Below are 19,990 nucleotides of genomic sequence, written 5' to 3' on the forward strand. Positions count from 1 at the left end.
CATCTATGATAAGCTTCTCAGACTCAATATCAATAATGGGTAAAGATGATTAACTAGACAATGAAAAAGTAGTAGAAAAATCAGAAGTAGGCGTAGCTGGGAGAGGCTCGATTCACATGTAGATCTACGTGTACACAACTCTGGCTCTTTGGCTACGGCCTGTTGCAGGACAGGTATATAGGTCTACATCACTGTGGATATTCCCAAGAGAGACTCTGAGTAACCACGTACTGACTGATACAAGTCTAGGATTGATCCCACACTTGTACACTGTACTGCTGGTATGTTGTGATAAAGCCATGACAAATGGCTGTGTCGCGTCCGTTTGTTAATTAATAGACAACCAAACGATACATCGTATCTATGGATAAAGCGTCCGCTATTGTAGTGTAAATGCGCACACACTTATTATTTTGTGCCATTGCCCTTTTTATAGCATTCTGATGATCCTATTGATTTCTTTTGTTTGTGTAACTTCTAGGGCTGTATTTTATGTCGTACACAAAGGAAATTCCCGTGCTTTGATTCCGGTAGAGTGTTCACACTTTGTATTTGTACAGTTCACAATCTTTGATGCTGCAACTTGAGTTAACAGTTCAGCATGTGTCTAATGTTGAGTCAGTATATCATGTGCTGTGTGTACATGTTCTAACAAAGCTTAGCTCATGTGTTTTGCTTTCCAACCATCAAAGATAATTATTGTTTAATGTCACATTTTGTTTATTGTGCAAGCCTCCGCTTGTTGTCATGTGCTTGTAAAGGCATTTGCAACTCTTGTAAAAAGCTTGTAACACTCGTGTACTAGCTGGTTCAGCTTATAGTATTTGTTGTTTTGAAAAGACACATGACAGAATAACGACACCTCAGCAGCATGTACAGTTGTGTTTATAAATAGTTGTGCTTGTTTAGATTTATTATTAGTATCAAAAAACAACCTGAATTCAGTAAAGTCTTCTTCATCCATTATACGCGCCAATCAAGAAGTTATTTGTGAGTTATAATTATCTTATTTATCTTAGTACGTACCTAGTTTAAGTACGAACTGTATCTGAGGTTATTGTGAGAGCTTGATTGTGTTTGTATCTGCTATCATTATGTCATTGTCTTTTTTCCGAGACTTAATTTACAAGGTACTGATGTGGATATTTATGTTGTGGTTGTGAATAGCGTATAATATCTCAATAGTGATCATACCACCATTAAGAAATCTTAAACCAAGCTTTGGCTACAGTACATTAGGGTCCGAACCGTGTTTGCAGATATCCACACCTTATATTATCAAGCTGGTTGATATCGATGCATAATAATAATATAATGATGACACGTCTAATAAGCTTGCACTATAGCTACAGTGATACTGTTACCAGTTGACATTCTTCAAGTTTGTGTTATTGTTTTCCTGGCTTGTTTACAATACAAGAATCTGTTGCTTTTATTGCTGCACTTTAAGTTAGTGCAATGCTCGATCATGTGTACAGTCCCTAATTAATAGCAGACACATTTTAGGCAACAAAGTTAATTAACAAAAAGCCCGTTTAATAATTAAAGCTCCACTGTGATACTTACAGGTATACAAACATGTCTTACTCTAACGGAGCATCACTCTCAAATGCTAAGACTCACCATCGCCACGGTAACCCTGTGAGTGACTCGGAGTTCAGTGATTGGTTCGATTCTGACGGGAGACTAGTGAATGAGGCGGCCATGAGAGAGGCTCTCTTCCGCTGTGAGTGGATCATTATGGTTATGATTATGTACATGTACATGTAGTGGCACCTTTCATAACAGACACATTAATTTTGGGAGTATAGTTTTGTTCGTTGTACGATGGTAGCCTTGTTGAGGTGTTTGGGACCTGTCCTTTATATCGCAGTGGACCTTTCTTCAGGGGTGGCCATTAGCTCTTAGTGAACATACATTAATAATTATAATAACTACCGCAATCATGCAATCAATTACCCCCTCCCTTTAGTGGGTGTGTCCTCTCCATGTCGTCCCTGTCTCTGGAAGTTCCTGTTTGAAATATACCCCCTCAACTCAACAAGACGGTGAGTAACCATGCACACACAGTACACCCTTAGGGCATCACTATAGCCTCACAATTATCACTATACCTAACAGAAGTAAGGCTACAGTGAAACCCCCAAACTGGGGTAATTTGAGAGGTGTCCTTTACTCTTCTTTATTGTACTCTCTGTGTTAATGCGGGAAAGTACGTGTACTAAAATTTGGCAGACAGAAGTGTCGATATGCTGTAATAGGATACATTGTGAAGATTCCACTACAGTATTGCAGAAGTTATTCAAAATCCCTGTTATATTATTTAATCCACACACCCACACACCTACACCTACACACACACACGCACGCACACACACCACGCACGCACACACACGCACACACACACACGCACCCACACACACACACACACACCCACACACCTACACACACACACACACACACCACGCACACACACACACACACACACACACACACACGCACACACACACACACACGCACACACCTACACCTACACACACACACACACACCACGCACGCACACGCACACACGCACACGCACACACACACAGTGACCAGAGAACCATCGACCTGGAGAACAGAGCTAACTACCTGGCACTTCGACAACGCTGGCAAATCCTCGATAATACAATGCAATCCCCCGAAACAACCATCCATGACCAACCCTCGTATCTAGAACTGAGCGACGATGAAATAGTTAATCAATCCCGATCAAATTCCCCCTCCTCCAATGAAAAATCCCCTGTCACAAATGATGAATCTCCGACCAATGATGATACAGGTTCGATAGAGGCCAGTTTGGACTGCAGTGGAGAAATGTGTAGCCGATGTCACAAGATGATAGCCTCGGGCTCTTTAAGTAACTCTGTAACTACAAACAGTGAAAGCGGATTTTCAGAAGCTTCAAACACGACATTCTCCTCATGTACTTGTACAAAAAGTGACCAATCAAAAAGTTCTGAAAATGATGGAGTTACATGTAGGCGCACAACTGTTGATCTGTCTGCATCCTCTGAAAATGAGTCTGGGTGCGAGACTAATATTCAACCTACAACCTCAAGTACTAATGGTTCAACTTTATCCCCGAGCGATGGCAGCGGGTGTCAGAGTGTTGATCAGAGCTCGTGCAGTTGCAGTCGGTCAGTTGGGGAGACTAGCAACGAGTGTGGCATCTGTCAGGAGAGGGAGGAAGGTGTGAAGAAGTGCGTGTGTGAGTTCAAGAGCAGCTGTGAGAACTTGAGTCAAGACGATGAGGCTTTGTTGAAGATCCTCGATTTCCCTTCTCGGGTGAGTCAGTGTTTTTAGTAAATGTGCCGAGTACTGTGAGCTAGTACAGTGCATGTGTTTTGCTGCTCTATTAATTAGGCTAGAATGTAAGGAATGTTGCCCAATATATATATAAGGGCGTATGGAATCCTATATAGACTAATAGAGCATAAGTTCATATTAATTAGCATTAACAGTTTCTCCTTTTAGCATTAAGTTTATACTTGTGCACGGTTACACATGTGCAACGTATTCAAACATTGACACTCACCACACTCACTTACCACCACCCCACACACGAACCACACATACACACACCACACAACACAGGTATACGCAGCTCGCCGGCCTGTCCAGTTAGAGACCAGCTATCCCAAGGCCAGGAGAATAGTTCTCAGAGATGTGGCCAGAACTGACAGGAACTATCACTACTTCACTCACAAGCGCAACCTGAGGAAGGTCCACAGAATACTCCTCACCTACGCCATGTTTCACCCGGGTGAGTTAGAGCTATGGTATATACTGTACGCGGTTTAGAAGGAGTGATATGTATAAGAGTTCTCCTAATTGCTGTAATTGCTGTAATTGACTTTATTTATTGTGTATGTACAGTTCTTCCGTACATATTACAGTCATGTACATGTTTTTGTTTCCTGGTAACGTAGTAAGTTTTCAGTGACCATGGCAATTGCAATTATAAGTAACATACTTTCACTAAATACATGTAATACATTACATCGTCACAAATGACACTCCAAATGGAAGTTCGACACATTTTTAGTGATTTAATTGGCCACCCCCCCTCCCCCCTCCAGAGGTTGGCTATGCCCAGGGCATGAACGACATCCTGGCCCGGTTCCTAGTGGTGACAGACTCGGAGGTTGACTCGTACTGGCTGTTTGCCAGCTACATGTCCAAGAAGAGAGAGGACTTCCTCGAGCACACCATGATGAGGAAAGTTGGTGAGTGCAGTGGCTCTTGTATCACTAGTGCATGTAGTGTGCTGTAATAGAGTTGTGATTTGCATTAACGATTCCGCATAATCGATTACCAATTAAGTGTGGCCCGTACACTGTACAGGTTAGGTGTGTGTGAGTATATAATTGTAATAGGTTGCACTGTCTGAATGTTTTCCTGTTGGTCTGCAGCATTTGTGAAGAACCTGGTGAGGGAGGTGGATAGAGAGTTGTACAGCTTCTTTGACAAGTCTGATTGTCGTGACTACCTCTTTTGTCACAGGTGAGTGGGGTGTGTCCATGCATGGGAAATTAGTTGCTTACTCCTATAGTTGAAGGTTGTTCGTTTGAATATACTACACTGTTACCTCTATACAGTATATAGACTACATCAATTTAACCGAATGCGTAGGTGGTGGTGTGATATCCACATTACAAACGCACTCTGTAGTGTTTTGCACTATAACAATGGTTGATCTTTACCTAACACAAATCCCTGTAATGTTTTGCACCAGAGGAGGAATGCCAGTGTCAAAAGGTCACTAATTAAAACACCATATGGCCCTATGTTTTACATGTAAAACTGAGTTTACCCTCGTGCCCCTGAGTTTATACACCACCAATAGCTTGATCCTCTTTATAATCACAACAGAAATCGGTTGAGCTATCGCGCCCCAGAGGAATCAGCTTGAGAGGAGATCCAGGATTTAATTGCAACCTTTGTCCTTTTACTGCATTCTTCAAAACCACAAGATATGGAAATTAGCCTTCCATGGCTAGGGTATAAATTTTGATGTACTGGCTTGCTGCACTGGATAGACCTAGGTATAGCAAGCTTTCCAAGCAGGCAAATAAAGAACAGAAGCGCTAAGCTGCTATATGCAGCAAAGGTCAAGAACCCAGAACAAGAATGTTTAATCCTTCATTAAACGTGACTCTATTGACCCTGGCGTTCCTCCTCTGGTTTTGCACTGTTGATCTTTACCATACAAATCCCTGTAGTGTTTTACACTATAAATAGTTGATCTTTACCTAACACAAATCCCTGTAGTGTTTTGCACTATAACAATGGTTGATCTTTACCTAACACAAATCCTGTAGTGTTTTGCACTATAACAATGGTTGATCTTTACCTAACACAAATCCCTGTAGTGTTTTGCACTATAACAATGGTTGATCTTTACCTAACACAAATCCCTGTAGTGTTTTGCACTATATCAATGGTTGATCTTTACCTAACACAAATCCCTGTAGTGTTTTGCACTATAACAATGGTTGATCTTTACCTAACACAAATCCCTGTAGTGTTTTGCACTGTAACAATGGTTGATCTTTACCTAACACAAATCCCTGTAGTGTTTTGCACTATAACAATGGTTGATCTTTACCTAACACAAATCCCTGTAGTGTTTTGCACTATAACAATGGTTGATCTTTACCTAACACAAATCCCTGTAGTGTTTTGCACTATAACAATGGTTGATCTTTACCTAACACAAATCCCTGTAGTGTTTTGCACTATAACAATGGTTGATCTTTACCATACACAAATCCCTGTAGTGTTTATTTGCACTGACTGTAACAAAGGCTTCGTTAAAAAATAATATATCTTTTCCCCATGCATAGATGGCTGTTATTAGACTTCAAGAGGGAATTTCCCTTCGAGGAGGCCCTGAGGATATTTGAGGTGCTCAACAGTCAGTACCTGGAGCTCAACTCTGACCGGGCTCTCGTGGTAACAGACAAGGTCATCGCCAAGGAGTTTGAAATGGATGGTGAGTGCTCGTTTATGCATGATAATAATTAACATGTACAATCATTTGTATAGGTCTATTAAGTTATAGAAGAGTACTATACGTACAATCTCCCTACCCTATGCAGTCCTCTATATGCATGCATGTAGTCCTGTGCCTGCATGCATGGGTACATTTATTGGCTATAGATAATGCTGCACCCCATAGTCATGTATTGATTCCATAGATAAAGGAATTCGAATAAAGAACTTCTACCCCTGTATTATACACTTGTATTTTCTTTATTCAGCTGGTGAGACCCGCTCTGAGAGGTCAGAGGTCAACCTGGAGTTCACGTTTGATGTTTTTGTGTGTGTGGCAATTCTGACAATGAACAGTAATGACATTTGCAAGGCTTCTGATGCTGCTGGAATCTATGGCTGTCTCAACGGGTGAGTGAAACATGTGACTTTGTATCAATACTGGTGACAATGCCTCTATTGTTTATCAATTGTGCCAATTAAGGCTGCTTATAGTATGCTTATACTCTAAAACTTAGATATGTACAATGTATATTGTCCATGTACTCCATCTGCCATATGGTAATTGATGTAGTGCCAGTGTGACAATGCCTCTACTGTCAATCAATTGTGCCAATTAAGGCTGGTATAGTTTATGTAGACTCTAAAACTTACAATGTATATTGTCCATGCACTCCATTTGCCATATGGTAATTGATGTAGTGCCAGTGTGACAATGCCTCTATTGTCAATCAATTGTGCCAATTAAGGCTGGTATAGTTTACGTAGACTCTAAAACTTACAATGTATATTGTCCATGCACTCCATTTGTCATATGGTAATTGATGTAGCCAGTGTGACAATGCCTCTATTGTCAATCAATTGTGCCAATTAAGGCTGGTATAGTTTACGTAGACTCTAAAACTTACAATGTATATTGTCCATGCACTCCATTTTGCCATATGGTAATTGATGTAGCCAGTGTGACAATGCCTCTATAATAATAGTAATACAATATGCATGACCATTACAGATACACGTGTATGTGAATACTGAATAAAGTTTGATATACATTTCTGCTGCAAATCAATCTTGGATCTTTGCTAACCGCTTCTCTATAGCTCATGCGAAAAGGCTGTAAAATGCTGTATAGGGACGAGCTATATAGCTCGGTTTTTACGGTTGTGCAAAATAGCAATTAATTCAGGGTGTGGCTGTCCGTTCTGGAGGTTATTTTCCATTGCTAAAGCAGATTAGGAGTATAGAAAACTGCTCTTTATACGCAGTATAGAGAGGTGGTCGCTCCTGAGAGGTTGCTTTACATTGAAGTCATTGTATAGTTTCAATCCGGACCTGAGCTCTTGACCGTTTTATAGCGTGTGGTTGCTCTTCGGAAGTGGTTGTTATGGAGGTTCCACTGTTCTTTTGTTGGCGGTTCTATGCAGTTAACTAAGTATGTCATTCCCATGCACAGACTCTCCATGAAGATGAATCTGACTGAAGTACTGACACAGGCAGAGGAACTGTTTTACAAGTATTGTAGACAGAACATCACTAGGGGATTTGCTGAGATAGACTTGTAGTTTGATTATTACTGTTGTTTTAATCGTATTTTTTCTCATCTGCCTTATATCTACGTATACAGTGCATGTCTTTTTAAGCCAAGCTAAAAAATCCTATAAACGTATTAGTTGGCCTATAATTATAGGCATTAATAACCAATAATTATGCAAAAAAGTTGCCTATAATTTAAGAATGTATTCCGAGGCTATATTCTAATGTTCATGGTTCTGTTTATTATTCCAACATAATTATGCTTTCAATTGTAAGTGCGCTTATCTTGGATAGAGAATCTCAAAGAACGTTCTTGTATCATAAAAAGAATATAATTTTATATACATAAAAATAGGGGGAAAATTTGATCTTTTATAATGCAGACGACAGTGGCTGGCATGCCCTGGCCCAATTAGCTTGCTGGGGTTTTTATCAGACATTGTAGATCTAGAACAAAGATTAAACCATGCACCCCCTAATCACATGCATGCACCTCTAAAAGTATGATTGTATGCCTAGAATATATGGCATATATAATATGCTCATGGCATGCATGCAGAGCTAATATAATTATATATACTACATGTCCTTATTATTCTATTGGATGGTCATCACCTAAGCTAATAACATCTTCCAGAACACACTATTTATTGTACTTACATAATTATAGTAATTAGTAGTAACCATGGTTGCTGCCCATATTGACCTGTAACAATGTGGTTGATCTTTACAAATCCCTTTAGAGTTTTGTCTGTAGCAATGGTTAATATTCGTTAAATGATATCTCTTTTCTCCATAGAATTTCCCTTCGAGGAGGCCCTGAGGATATTTGAGGTGCTCTCTCCCCAACAGCTCCAGCTCTCGCCCGTGCTCAACAGTCAGTACCTGGAGCTCAACTCTGATAGGGCTCTCGTGGTAACAGACAAGGTCATCGCCAAGGAGTTTGAAATGGATGGTGAGTGCTCGTTTAATTTAAGGATAATAATTATGTACTGTACATGCATGTATGTACAATTAGGTTCAGGTAGTCTCTATACGTACAATCTCCCTACCCTATGCAGTCCTCTACATGCATGCATATATAGTCCTATGCCTGCATGGGTACATTTGATTTGTTGGCTATATAATTATAATGCTACACCCCATAGTGATGTTAGCTCTGTTATAGGTTAAAGATCTATCATTAAAGGAATTCGAGTAAAGAACTTCTACCACTGTATTATAAACTTGTAATATTTTGTTCAGCTGGGAGACCCGCTCTGAGAGGTCAGAGGTCAACCTTGAGTTCACGTTTGATGTTTTGGTATTGTTACAACAGTTGTCTACGAATTTGCATTGTATCCATTCATAAGAAACAAAGTACCCAGCTCTATGCGACGAATTGGAGACGTTCGTGTGTGTGGCGATTCTGACAATGAACAGTAATGACATTTGCAAGGCTTCTGATGCTGCCGGAATCTATGGCTGTCTCAACGGGTGAGTGAAACATGTGACTTCTGGTGACAATGCCTCTATTGTTTATCAATTGTGCCAATTAAGGCTTACTTATAGTACTCTAAAACTTAGATATGCACAATGTATCTTGTCCCTGCACTCCATTTGCCATATGGTAATTGATGTAGTACCAGTGTGACAATGCCTCTGTAATAATAGTAATACACAGATGCATGTGAAAGCATATTCTTCGAATATACATTCCTGCCTCAAATCAATCTTGGATTTTTGCTATCCGCTTCTCTATAGCTCATACAAGCTTTGAAAAAGCTGTATATAGGGACGAGCTACAGCTAGGTTTCACAGTTGTGCAAATAGCTGCTAATTCTGGGTTTGGCTGTCCTTTCTGGGAGATTATTTTCAATTGCTAAAGCTGATTAGGACTATAGACACGCAGTAGAAAGGTGGCCGCTCCTAAGAAGTTGCTACATTGAGTCATTGTAAATCCGGACCTGAGCTCTTGGCCGTTCTATAGCGTGTGGTTGCTCTTCAGAGGTGGCTGGATAGTGGAGGTTCCATGCATTGTAACAGTTTCGAGTAGTTCTTTTGTTGTTGGTTCTATGATCAAGTATAACAATTCCATCTAAGTATGTCATTCCAATGCACAGACTCTCCATGAAGATGAATCTGACTGAAGTGCTGACACAGGCAGAGGAACTGTTTTACAAGTATTGTAGACGGAACATCACTAGGGGATTTGCTGAGATAGACTTGTAGTTTGATCATTATTTTAATCGTATATTTTTCTCTCATCGCGTTATATCTACTTACAGTGCATGTCTTTTTAAGACACACTTCATTATGGTCTAAGGAATTGTATGGATGTATTAAATAGATGGCACACGCTAACACTCGTCGCCATGGTAACCCAGTGAGTGACTCGGAGTTCAGTGATTGGTTCGACTCTGATGGGATACTAGTAAAGGAGGCGGCCATGAGAGAGGCTCTCTTCCGCTGTGAGTGGATCATTGTGGTTATGGTTATGTACATGCATGACATTGTATATGTATAGTGGCACCCTTTCATAACGGATACATTAATTTGGGGAGTATCGAGTACGGTTTTGTTCGATGTGTTATACAGAGGTAGCCTTTATTAATTATTTTTGTTGAGTTGTATAATTATACACAAACTGTTTGTTTGGGAGTTTACCTTTCTTCGGGGGTGGCCATTAAGGGGGATACCAGTTTTGAAACTAGATCTAATGGTTCAATTTTATCCCCAAATGAAAAACGGGTGTCAGGGTGTTGATCAGAGCTCGTGCAGTTGCAGTCGGTCTGTTGGGGAGACTAGCAACGAGTGTGGCATCTGTCAGGAGAGGGAGGAAGGTGTGAAGAAGTGCGTGTGTGAGTTCAAGAGCAGCTATGAGAACTTGAGTCAAGACGATGAGGCTTTGTTGAAGATCCTCGATTTCCCTTCGCGGGTGAGTCAGTGACGAGTACTGTGAATACAGTGTATTTATTTTGTTTTGCCACTCCATTAATAATTAGGGTAATAATTATTCTCCATAGATGGCTGTTATTGGATTTCAAGAGGGAATTCCCCCTTCGAAGAGGCCCTGAGGATATTTGAGGTGCTTAACAGTCAGTACCTGGACCTCAACTCTGACCGGGCTCTCGTGGTAACAGACAAGGTCATCGCCAAAGAGTTTGAAATGGATGGTGAGTGCTCGTTTAATTTATTATGTACTGTACATACATGTACAATTAGGTTCAGGTAGTCTATTAAGTTAGAAGAGTACTGTACTATACGTACAAATACTCAACCCTAATGGCTATATAGATGATCATGTTTGCCATAAATACTGCGATCTGATTGGCTAAAGGAAGTGTTCTATCCAACTTATAAAATCATGTACTTCACTTAGAAAATCATGTAGCAAAGATTAGCATTCAAATCTGATTGGCTAGATACTCATGGTTGCTATGATCTAAAATGCTGTTTAGGAAGTTTCCACATGATTTAGAAGCCCTCAGGGCTAGTAGAACCCTCACTACGTTCGGGATACTACAACCAGTCCTTTGAGCTTCTAAATCATGTAAAAACTTCCGAAACATTGTCTAACTACATGTACAGTCCTGTGCCTGCATGGGTTCATTAGATACAATAATTCTATACCCATGACTGTGGTTAATTCTGTTAAGTTAACGATCTATCATTTATGTATAGTATTGATTGGATAAAGGAATTCAAGTAAAGAACTTCTACCCCTGTATTATAAACTTCTTTCTTCAGCTGGTGAGACCTTCTCTGAGAGGTCAGAGGTCAACCTGGAGTTCACGTTTGATGTGTTTGAGTGTGGTGATTCTGACAAGGAACAGTAATGACATTTGCAAGACTTCTGATACTGCCGGAATCTATGGCTGTCTCAACGTTTTATGGTAATCCAGGTACTGACTGTTGAGCATCTCAAATATCCTCAGGGCCTCTTCGAAGGGGGAATTCTCATATGGTAATTCATGTAGTACCAATATGACAGAGCCTCTATAATAATAGTAAATTATATGCATGACCTTTACAGATACACGTGTATATGAATACTGTAAACGTGGATTCTCCGAAAAAATTATACTGTACATTCCTAAATAATCATCACACACAGAAAATTCACCGAGTGAGTATACATACAAGTTGCACGTGTATACTATTAAGAAGCCAATATAAATTCTGAATTATGCCTGAATTAAAGAGTTGCAGATTGTTCGTGCGCGCAGTTGCAGTTGGTCTGTTGGAGAGACTAGCAACGAGTGTGGCATATGTCAAGAGAGGGAGGAAAGTGTGAAGAAGTGCGTGTGTGAGTTCAAGAGCAGCTGTGAGAACTTGAGTCAAGATGATGAGGCTTTGTTGAAGATTCTCGATTTCCCTTCGCGGGTGAGTCAGTGTATTAAGAGTAAATGTGCCGAGTACTGTGAATACATGCATATTTTGTTTTGCTGCTTCTTTAATTAAGCTAAGAATGTAAGGAATGTTGCCCATTATATATGTAAGGGCGTATGGAATCCTATATAGAGCTTAGACTAATAGAGCATAAAGTTCATATTTAGCAGTTACAGTTTCTCGCATTAAATGTGTACGAGTAAATACTTGTGCACGGTTACATACATGTGCAATGTATTCGAACATTGACTCACCTCCACACACACACCACATTCACTTACCACCCCCCACACACACTACACACACACACGCACACTCCTCCCACACAACACAGGTGTACGCAGCTCGCCGGCCTGTCCAGTTGGAGACCAGCTACCCCAAGGCCAGGAGAATAGTTCTCAGAGATGTGGCCAGAACTGACAAGAACTATCACTACTTTACTCACAAGCGCAACCTGAGGAAGGTCCACAGAATACTCCTCACCTACGCCATGTTTCACCCGGGTGAGTTAGAGCTATAGTATATACTGTACGCAGTTTAGAAGGAGTGGTCTGTATAAGAGTTCTCCTAATTGCTGTAATTGCTGTAATTGCTGTAATTGACTTTATTTATTGTGTATGTATAGTTCTTCAGTACACATTACAGTCACGTATTAAGTTTTCAGTGACCATGGTAATTATAAGAAACATACTATCACATGTAATATCTAGTGATTTGATTGGTCATTCTCCCCCCTCCAGAGGTTGGCTATGCCCAGGGCATGAACGACATCCTGGCCCGGTTCCTAGTGGTGACAGACTCGGAGGTTGACTCGTACTGGCTGTTTGCCAGCTACATGTCCAAGAAGAGAGAGGACTTCCTCGAGCACACCATGATGAGGAAAGTTGGTGAGTGCAGTGGCTCTTGTATCACTAGTGCATGTAGTGTGCTGTAATAGAGTTGTGATTTGCATTAACGATTACCAATTAAGTGTGGCCCGTACACTGTACAAGTTAGGTGTGTGTGAGTATATAATTGTAATAGTTTGCATTGTCTGAATGCATGTTTTCCTGTTGGTCTGCAGCATTTGTGAAGAACCTGGTGAGGGAGGTGGATAGAGAGTTGTACGGCTTCTTTGACAAGTCTGATTGTCGTGACTACCTTTTTTTGTCACAGGTGAGTGGGGTGTGTCCATGCATGGGAAATTAGTTGCTTACTCCTATAGTTGAAGGTTGCTCGTTTGAATATACTACACTGTTACCTCTATACAGTATATAGACTACATCAATTTAACCGAATGCGTAGGTGGTGGTGTGATATCCACATTACAAACGCACTCTGTAGTGTTTTGCACTGTAACAATGGTTGATCTTTACCTAACACAAATCCCTGTAGTGTTTTGCACTGTAACAATGGTTGATCTTTACCTAACACAAATCCCTGTAGTGTTTTGCACTGACTGTAACAAAGGCTTCGTTAAAATAATATCTCTTTTCCCCATGCATAGATGGCTGTTGTTGGACTTCAAGAGGGAATTCCCCTTCGAGGAGGCCCTGAGGATATTTGAGGTGCTCAACAGTCAGTACCTAGAGCTCAACTCTGACCGGGCTCTCGTGGTAACAGACAAGGTCATCGCCAAGGAGTTTGAAATGGATGGTGAGCTCGTTTAATTTAAGGATAATAATTATGTACTATACATACATGTATGTACAATTAGGTGCAGGTAGTCTATTAAGTTAAAATAGTACTATACATACAAATACCCAATTGCATGGATAAAGGAATTCGAGTACTGTATTATACACTTGTATATTTTCTTTCTTCAGCTGGTGAGACCCGCTCTGAGAGATCAGAGGTCAACCTGGAGTTCACGTTTGATGTTTTCGTGTGTGTGGCCATTCTGACAATGAATAGTAATGACATTTGCAAGGCTTCTGATGCTGCTGGAATCTATGGCTGTCTCAACGGGTGAGTGAAACATGACCTTGTATCAATACTGGCTCTATTGTCAATCAACTGTGCCAATTAAGGCTGGTATAGTTTACTTAGAGTACTCTATAACTTAGATATGTGTACAATGTATATTGTCTTCGCACTCCATGTGTCACATGGTAGTTGATATATAGTACCAGCTAGTGCAGAGGAGGTCCGACATGCGTGCACGGATCACTATAAGTGCTAGTGCATTTGGCCTGGACATTATCGTGACCCCATGACCACAATGCACTGAACTTATAGAGATTCGTTTACGCATGTCGGACCTCCTCTGGTACCAGTGTGACAATGCCTCTACAATATACATGACCTTTACAGATGCATGTAAAAGTAGATTCTCCGAGATATACATTCCTGCTGCAAATCAATCTTGGATCTTTGCTAACTGCTTCTATCTCTATAGCTCATGCAAGCTTTGAAAAGGCTGTAAAAGGCTGTAGGGACGAGCTATAGCTAGGTTTTCACAGTTGTGCAAAATAGCAATGCTAATTCTGGGTGTGGCTGTCCGTTTTGGGAGGTTGTTTTCAATTGCTAAAGCTGATTAGGACTATAGAAAACTGCTCGTTATACGCAGTAGAAAGGTGGCCGTTCTCTGAGTGGTTGCTTTACATGCATTGTAGTTTCAATCCAGACCTGAGCTCTTGGCGGTTTTATAGCGTGTGGTTGCTCTTCCGAAGTGGTTGTTATGGAGGTTCCACTGTAATGAAAATATCCTTTCAGGTAGTTCTTTTGTTGGTGGTTCTATGATCAAGTTTTCAAGTTTTTAACTAAAATTAATGTCATTCCAATGCACAGACTCTCCATGAAGATGAATCTGACTGAAGTACTGACACAAGCAGAGGAACTGTTTTACAAGTATTGTAGACAAAACATCACTAGGGGATTTGCTGAGATAGACTTTTAGTTCGATCATTACTGTTAATTTAATCGTATTTTTTCTCTCATCCGCGTTGTATCTACGTACAGTGCATGTATAAAATTATCCTGTTTTCCTGCGGTTGCTAGGATATGGCCAGTGTGTGGTACCAATCTATATTACTAAATTAGAAAATCGATATTACTGTTAATACAAGAGTATGCAGTAATTATGATAGCTGCCCACATAATAGCATTAGTATAAATATCTATTACACATTTATTTCTGACTGCGGCTATATATACCGTATAGCGGGTAATTCGTGGTTTTCGTGGTTGGAGCTCTGACCACGAATATTTTACCCACGAATGAAGCGACCTTGCCTACCTTTACCTGCAGTGCAAGCAGCAACCACGAAAATATTATCCACAAAATGTCTCAATATATTGCTGAACCACGAATATTTTGTCCCCCAAAAATTACCTGCTATATATACGGTATATACTGTTATGTATAATTATATACATTACAATAGCTAGAGTCTACGTACTGCTTAATGGAGTACATCTGTATATATAGGTATAATTATATAGTGGGAGTATAATATACTGTATCAATATAAAGGAAGTCCGACATGCATGCGTACAAATCACTAAAAGTTCAGTATCATTGCGGTCATGTGATAACGTATACTACCTGCATCCCTCCCTTCCTAGGAAGTTAGGAACCTTCCCTATATGATTTGTACTGGCAGTTACATAAGTACACATTTATTGTACAGTAAGAGTTACTGCACTTTGACTTTGATGTAGTACTAATGCACCTATCAATTTCAGTCCCCACTACCCCCCATGCGGGCTATGTCGGGGTTTAGTGGGGATTTGATTTACATCAATATCAACTGCCCCACCCCAGGGGGCCTGGTTGAAATCAAATCCCCACTTCTCCTCCCATGCATATACCCCCACTTAACAATCCCGGGATTTGACTATACACGCGTGCATGCATGTGCTATACTTTTCCGGACATTACTGTTATAAGTTTGTATTTGAGGAAGTCAAATTCCCCACCCTATCCCACACCTCGGGGTTACTTGCTGAATCAAAACCCAAACAAAACCCCACTATGTCCCCACTATGCCCCGCAGGGGGGGGGGGATAGTGGGGACTGACATTGATAGGTGCATAATCAATACTGTAGGGTCCCTAGACCCCATTAGGGTGACAAGGTTTTGCATACCTGGCCTAAGACCATGCAAATGCACTAGCACTTGTAGTGATTCGTGCACACATTTCGATCTCCTCTGGTTACAATACCAAATACCTATACTGCCTAATGGAGTACATCTGTAGCCTAGTGAGAGTATACTATTACAATTGCTAATGGAGTACATCTGTATAGCCTAGTGGGAGTATACTGTTACAATAGCTACATGCCTATAGGGTAATGGAGTACATCTGTGTAGCCTAGTGGGAATATACTGTTATATACAATAGCTAATACATGCATGCCTAGGCTAATGGAGTACATCTGTGTAGCCTAGTGGGAGTATACTGTTACAATAGCTATGGAGTACATCTGTAGCCTAGTGGGAATAATAATTATTCCCACTATAATTATCGTATAGCATATACTATTACAATAGCTATACTGCCTAATGCATGCATGGAGTATAACGTACATCTGTATAATTATATAGCCTAGTGCATGGGAGTATACTGTTACAATAGCTACTGCCTAATGGAGTACATCTGTAGCCTATAGTAGGAGCTAGCGTTCAATTGGAGACGGATCGGCCTGGGGTCGAGGCTAGTATAGGCGACCTAGCGTTCAATTGGAGACGGATCGGCCTGGGGTCGAGGCTAGCATGTACATAGAAAATTCTGATGTATATACACATCACTCCTTTTTCCAACTTTTAGCTGGTTGAAGCTTATCAGCTCTACAGCATATAGATGTAAGTGTGCTTTTTAACAAAGAATCCACTGAATGGTATACGAACCTTTGAATTTTAGTCAATTAAGTTATGACAACACTGTGAAGGTCAACCTCAACACAAATAATAATTATACTTTATAGTGAGAGTGCTGTATTTAGCTACAAATTTACTGGGGTATAAATTAATCTATACCTGCATGCCCATTAGGCATGTAGTCTATATAGTTAGTACTCCCATGCATGAGGTATATGGGTATATGAGTATAGTGTTACATGCAAGCTATATATACACATGCATGCATGTATACTAGTATACTGGAGTTTGTCACAGCTTTGTTAGTGGCTTGTATTGTGAGTATATATATAATAATACTCGAATTTCAACATTCACCTTTGAACAACAGTGGTTTGCACAATAGTTGTCCAGAGCAAATTAAGGCAACACAGTCAATAGTAAAACCACAGTTATCTTTATAAGGTAGTCAGCTATGAATATCATAATAATTATGCTGTTGTGTAACAGGCCAGAACAAAACTGTGGATAGGCGCTTGATTCCTGACCTCCTTCAAGGAGGGCGGCGGCGCTCGACTACTTTAATAACCTTCGTGCGGCTACGCCTCGAGGCATAATCACAATAGCATTAGTGAAAAATTGTCCATGCAGTTTCCATAACATTGTAGTGCATGCGTACTACTTATAAATGTAAATATCTTATGATTGGAACATTTCTAAGATAATATGCTGATACCATTGTGTATGTGAATATTAAAGCTACAACATATCCAAATAATATATTGGGTGGTTTTGTGGTGATTAATTAATAGAACAGTAAAATTGTTATAAGTGGGTAATCGGGTAGGAGAGAAAAGACCAATGGTTTCCGGCTATGGTATGGGATTTTGTTGCTCTGTAACTACAGTGCCCATGCAGAATAACAAGTAAGGACTCTTTACAGAGCAAACCCAAATACTTGTATGAAGAAACGTCAGCCACCTAGAGTAGCATGCATGATGATATTCATAGCTGAGTACCTTAAAAGGATTATTGTGGTTTTGCTATGCCTTATTTGCTCTGGACAACTGTTGTGCAAACCACTGTACCCCCATATAGCTAGGTTTGTCACAGCTTTGTGGTTTAGTGGCTTGTATAATTATTGTGAGTATAATAATACTCTGAATTTCAACATTCAACCTTGAATGATCTTCAACCTACTTGAAAAGCACTGTATATATATAGTACCTCATGGGAGTACTATAAATAATTATCTACATGCCTAATTAATGGCCCATTAGGCATGCATATGTAGTCTGGTTAGTACTCCCTGAGGTGTATATGCATGGGGGTAAATCTGTATAATACACAAGTGTGCATGCAGTATAATGCATAATTATAAGTACAATGTGGTTACAAGCTCTATATACACTGCATGCTGCATGCATGTTATATACTGGAGTTTGCAGAATCTTTGCATAAAAGTGTTGAGTACTTTGCAATAGCTATATACATGCCTAATGTGGGAGTATACCTTTACAAAAACGACATGCCTATAATGGGGGTAAATCTATATGCCTCTCTTGGGAGTATAATGTTACAAGCTATATACAACAGCAGTTGTGACACATGTACGATCGAGTGCCATATTGGCTCAGTAGTGACGTAGGCCCTATCGAAAGCTGCAGGCCCCGACACTATAATTATACTGAGCCAATAATTTATACAGTGAAGCTGTGTAACAACTGATTTGTTGCATTCTTTTCCGTGTACACATCACTCCTTTTATACGACACCAATTAGTATGGTATATACATGCATTATAAATGTGTATATAATATCTACATACAATTACACTGTAAAAAATGATGTGTGCATGGTTTTGACGCAGAGTGCGTAACTATTGTGGCAAACGTGCGTTTTTTCTTGCGTTTTTTCCTGATAATTGCCACAATAGTCACGCACTTGCGTCAAAACCACACACCATTTTTTACAGTGTATGCATGTGTATAGCTTGTAACATTATATACTCCCAAGAGGCGTACAGATTTATCCCCATTAGGCGCATGAATGCATGTATAGCTATTGCAAAGTACTCCCACAATGCATGCACGTTAAATTATAGGCATGCTAGCCTCGATCCCAGGCCGAGTTTTCGCTTTTATAACGGTTAGGCGAACCTAACCGTTATAAAAGCGAAAACTCGGCCTGGGATCGAGGCTATAGGCATGCATGCATGTGTAATAATATATGTATATTATAGCTAAACGAAGTACTCCATACATGCAGAGGCGTACTATTCTCCCATAATGAAGTGTAGATCTATACATGTATACAACGTACTGGAATTAAAGTTTCCCGGTGAACCCAACGTCATTGAAACACCAACTTAAATCAATTTGTAAAAACCGCCAAATCGGTTCAAACGGCTCATTCGAATTCGCCAAATAATTATAATAATAATACCCGCCAAATTTTCCAGTTAGTGTACAGTATAATGATACTCCATTACGTCAATTAGGCGAAAGAATAGCTGTATTAAAATCAACAATAATTTTGTAATTCTTTCTTCAGCGAAGTGATCAACGCTCGCAAAGTTTACATTATTATTTTGTACATTTATATACTCTTTTACTCTCTTTTACCAACTTGTGCGTTATTCGGAGGCTCCACAGTATTGTGTATTAAATTAATTTTCTTATTTTGCAAAAACATAATTATTAATATATATAAGCTACATACGTATGACGTAGAGTCTATATAATTAGGTCACTCCAAGTGATACTCTGGTTTCTGGTCCACCGCCCGCATCAGATTTTATTCTTGGATTTCTATCGGATTTCTATCTCATTATTTCTACTACGCATGCGCAGAATGGTCCATGTGGTACAAAATAGTGTGATAATGATATTCATTTGCAAAATAATGAGATTCATAAGGTGAAATTGATAATGACATAAGAAAAGCCGCCCGCCCGCATCCAATTAGAAAAACTTCAAGGCCAGAAACCAGAGTGTCACTTGGAGTGGCCTTATAACTACTAAATTATTCAACTTATTATTGTAAATTTACAGTGGTTTTCCATACCTTTGCAGGCTATACTCCAAGAGCACTGCAACCACAATGTAGTGATAACCTGTCTGTGTTATTTTAGTCCACCCACACATCACAAAAATCAATGACGGGTAAAATACTGGCTATTGCAGACTTTTCACACAGGTTACTACTCTACTTTCACAGCACTCCTTCTATTCACAGCCTTGAGGTCAACAAGCTGCTTTCGGAAATAT

The 19,990-nt window shown here is 39.9% G+C and overlaps 2 protein-coding genes across 5 annotated transcripts; both read left to right on the top strand.

The window, feature by feature from the left end:
* Positions 1-113: 113 nt before the first annotated feature.
* LOC135335968 (small G protein signaling modulator 1-like) lies at positions 114-9,895 on the top strand. 4 transcript variants are annotated; one of them, XR_010394651.1, is made up of 12 exons: positions 114-281; positions 1,569-1,726; positions 1,973-2,048; positions 2,592-3,327; positions 3,637-3,805; positions 4,122-4,268; positions 4,455-4,545; positions 5,889-6,037; positions 6,306-6,447; positions 7,490-8,524; positions 8,815-9,045; positions 9,672-9,895. XR_010394651.1 is itself a non-coding variant. In XM_064531707.1 (10 exons), exons 2-10 carry the CDS (start codon positions 1,579-1,581, stop codon positions 9,778-9,780), a joined length of 1,767 nt encoding a protein of 588 aa, XP_064387777.1. In that variant the 5' UTR covers positions 853-990; positions 1,569-1,578; the 3' UTR covers positions 9,781-9,895. The 4 variants fall into 4 exon arrangements, 1 of the variants encoding a protein (XP_064387777.1); XR_010394650.1 differs by lacking the exon at positions 114-281 and adding an exon at positions 854-990; XR_010394652.1 differs by lacking the exons at positions 114-281; positions 6,306-6,447 and adding an exon at positions 853-990.
* On the top strand, positions 9,882-14,932 carry LOC135336088 (TBC1 domain family member 17-like). The gene is made up of 12 exons (XM_064531879.1): positions 9,882-10,019; positions 10,307-10,486; positions 10,575-10,724; positions 11,299-11,515; positions 11,585-11,677; positions 11,761-11,934; positions 12,275-12,443; positions 12,681-12,827; positions 13,004-13,085; positions 13,418-13,575; positions 13,746-13,887; positions 14,710-14,932. The coding sequence occupies exons 4-12, from the start codon at positions 11,513-11,515 to the stop codon at positions 14,816-14,818; spliced, it is 1,077 nt and encodes a 358-aa protein (XP_064387949.1). The 5' UTR covers positions 9,882-10,019; positions 10,307-10,486; positions 10,575-10,724; positions 11,299-11,512; the 3' UTR covers positions 14,819-14,932.
* The last annotated feature ends 5,058 nt before the right edge of the window (positions 14,933-19,990 follow it).

Source organism: Halichondria panicea, chromosome 5, assembly GCF_963675165.1.
Source record: "Halichondria panicea chromosome 5, odHalPani1.1, whole genome shotgun sequence".
Classification (NCBI taxonomy): Eukaryota; Metazoa; Porifera; class Demospongiae; order Suberitida; family Halichondriidae; genus Halichondria; species Halichondria panicea.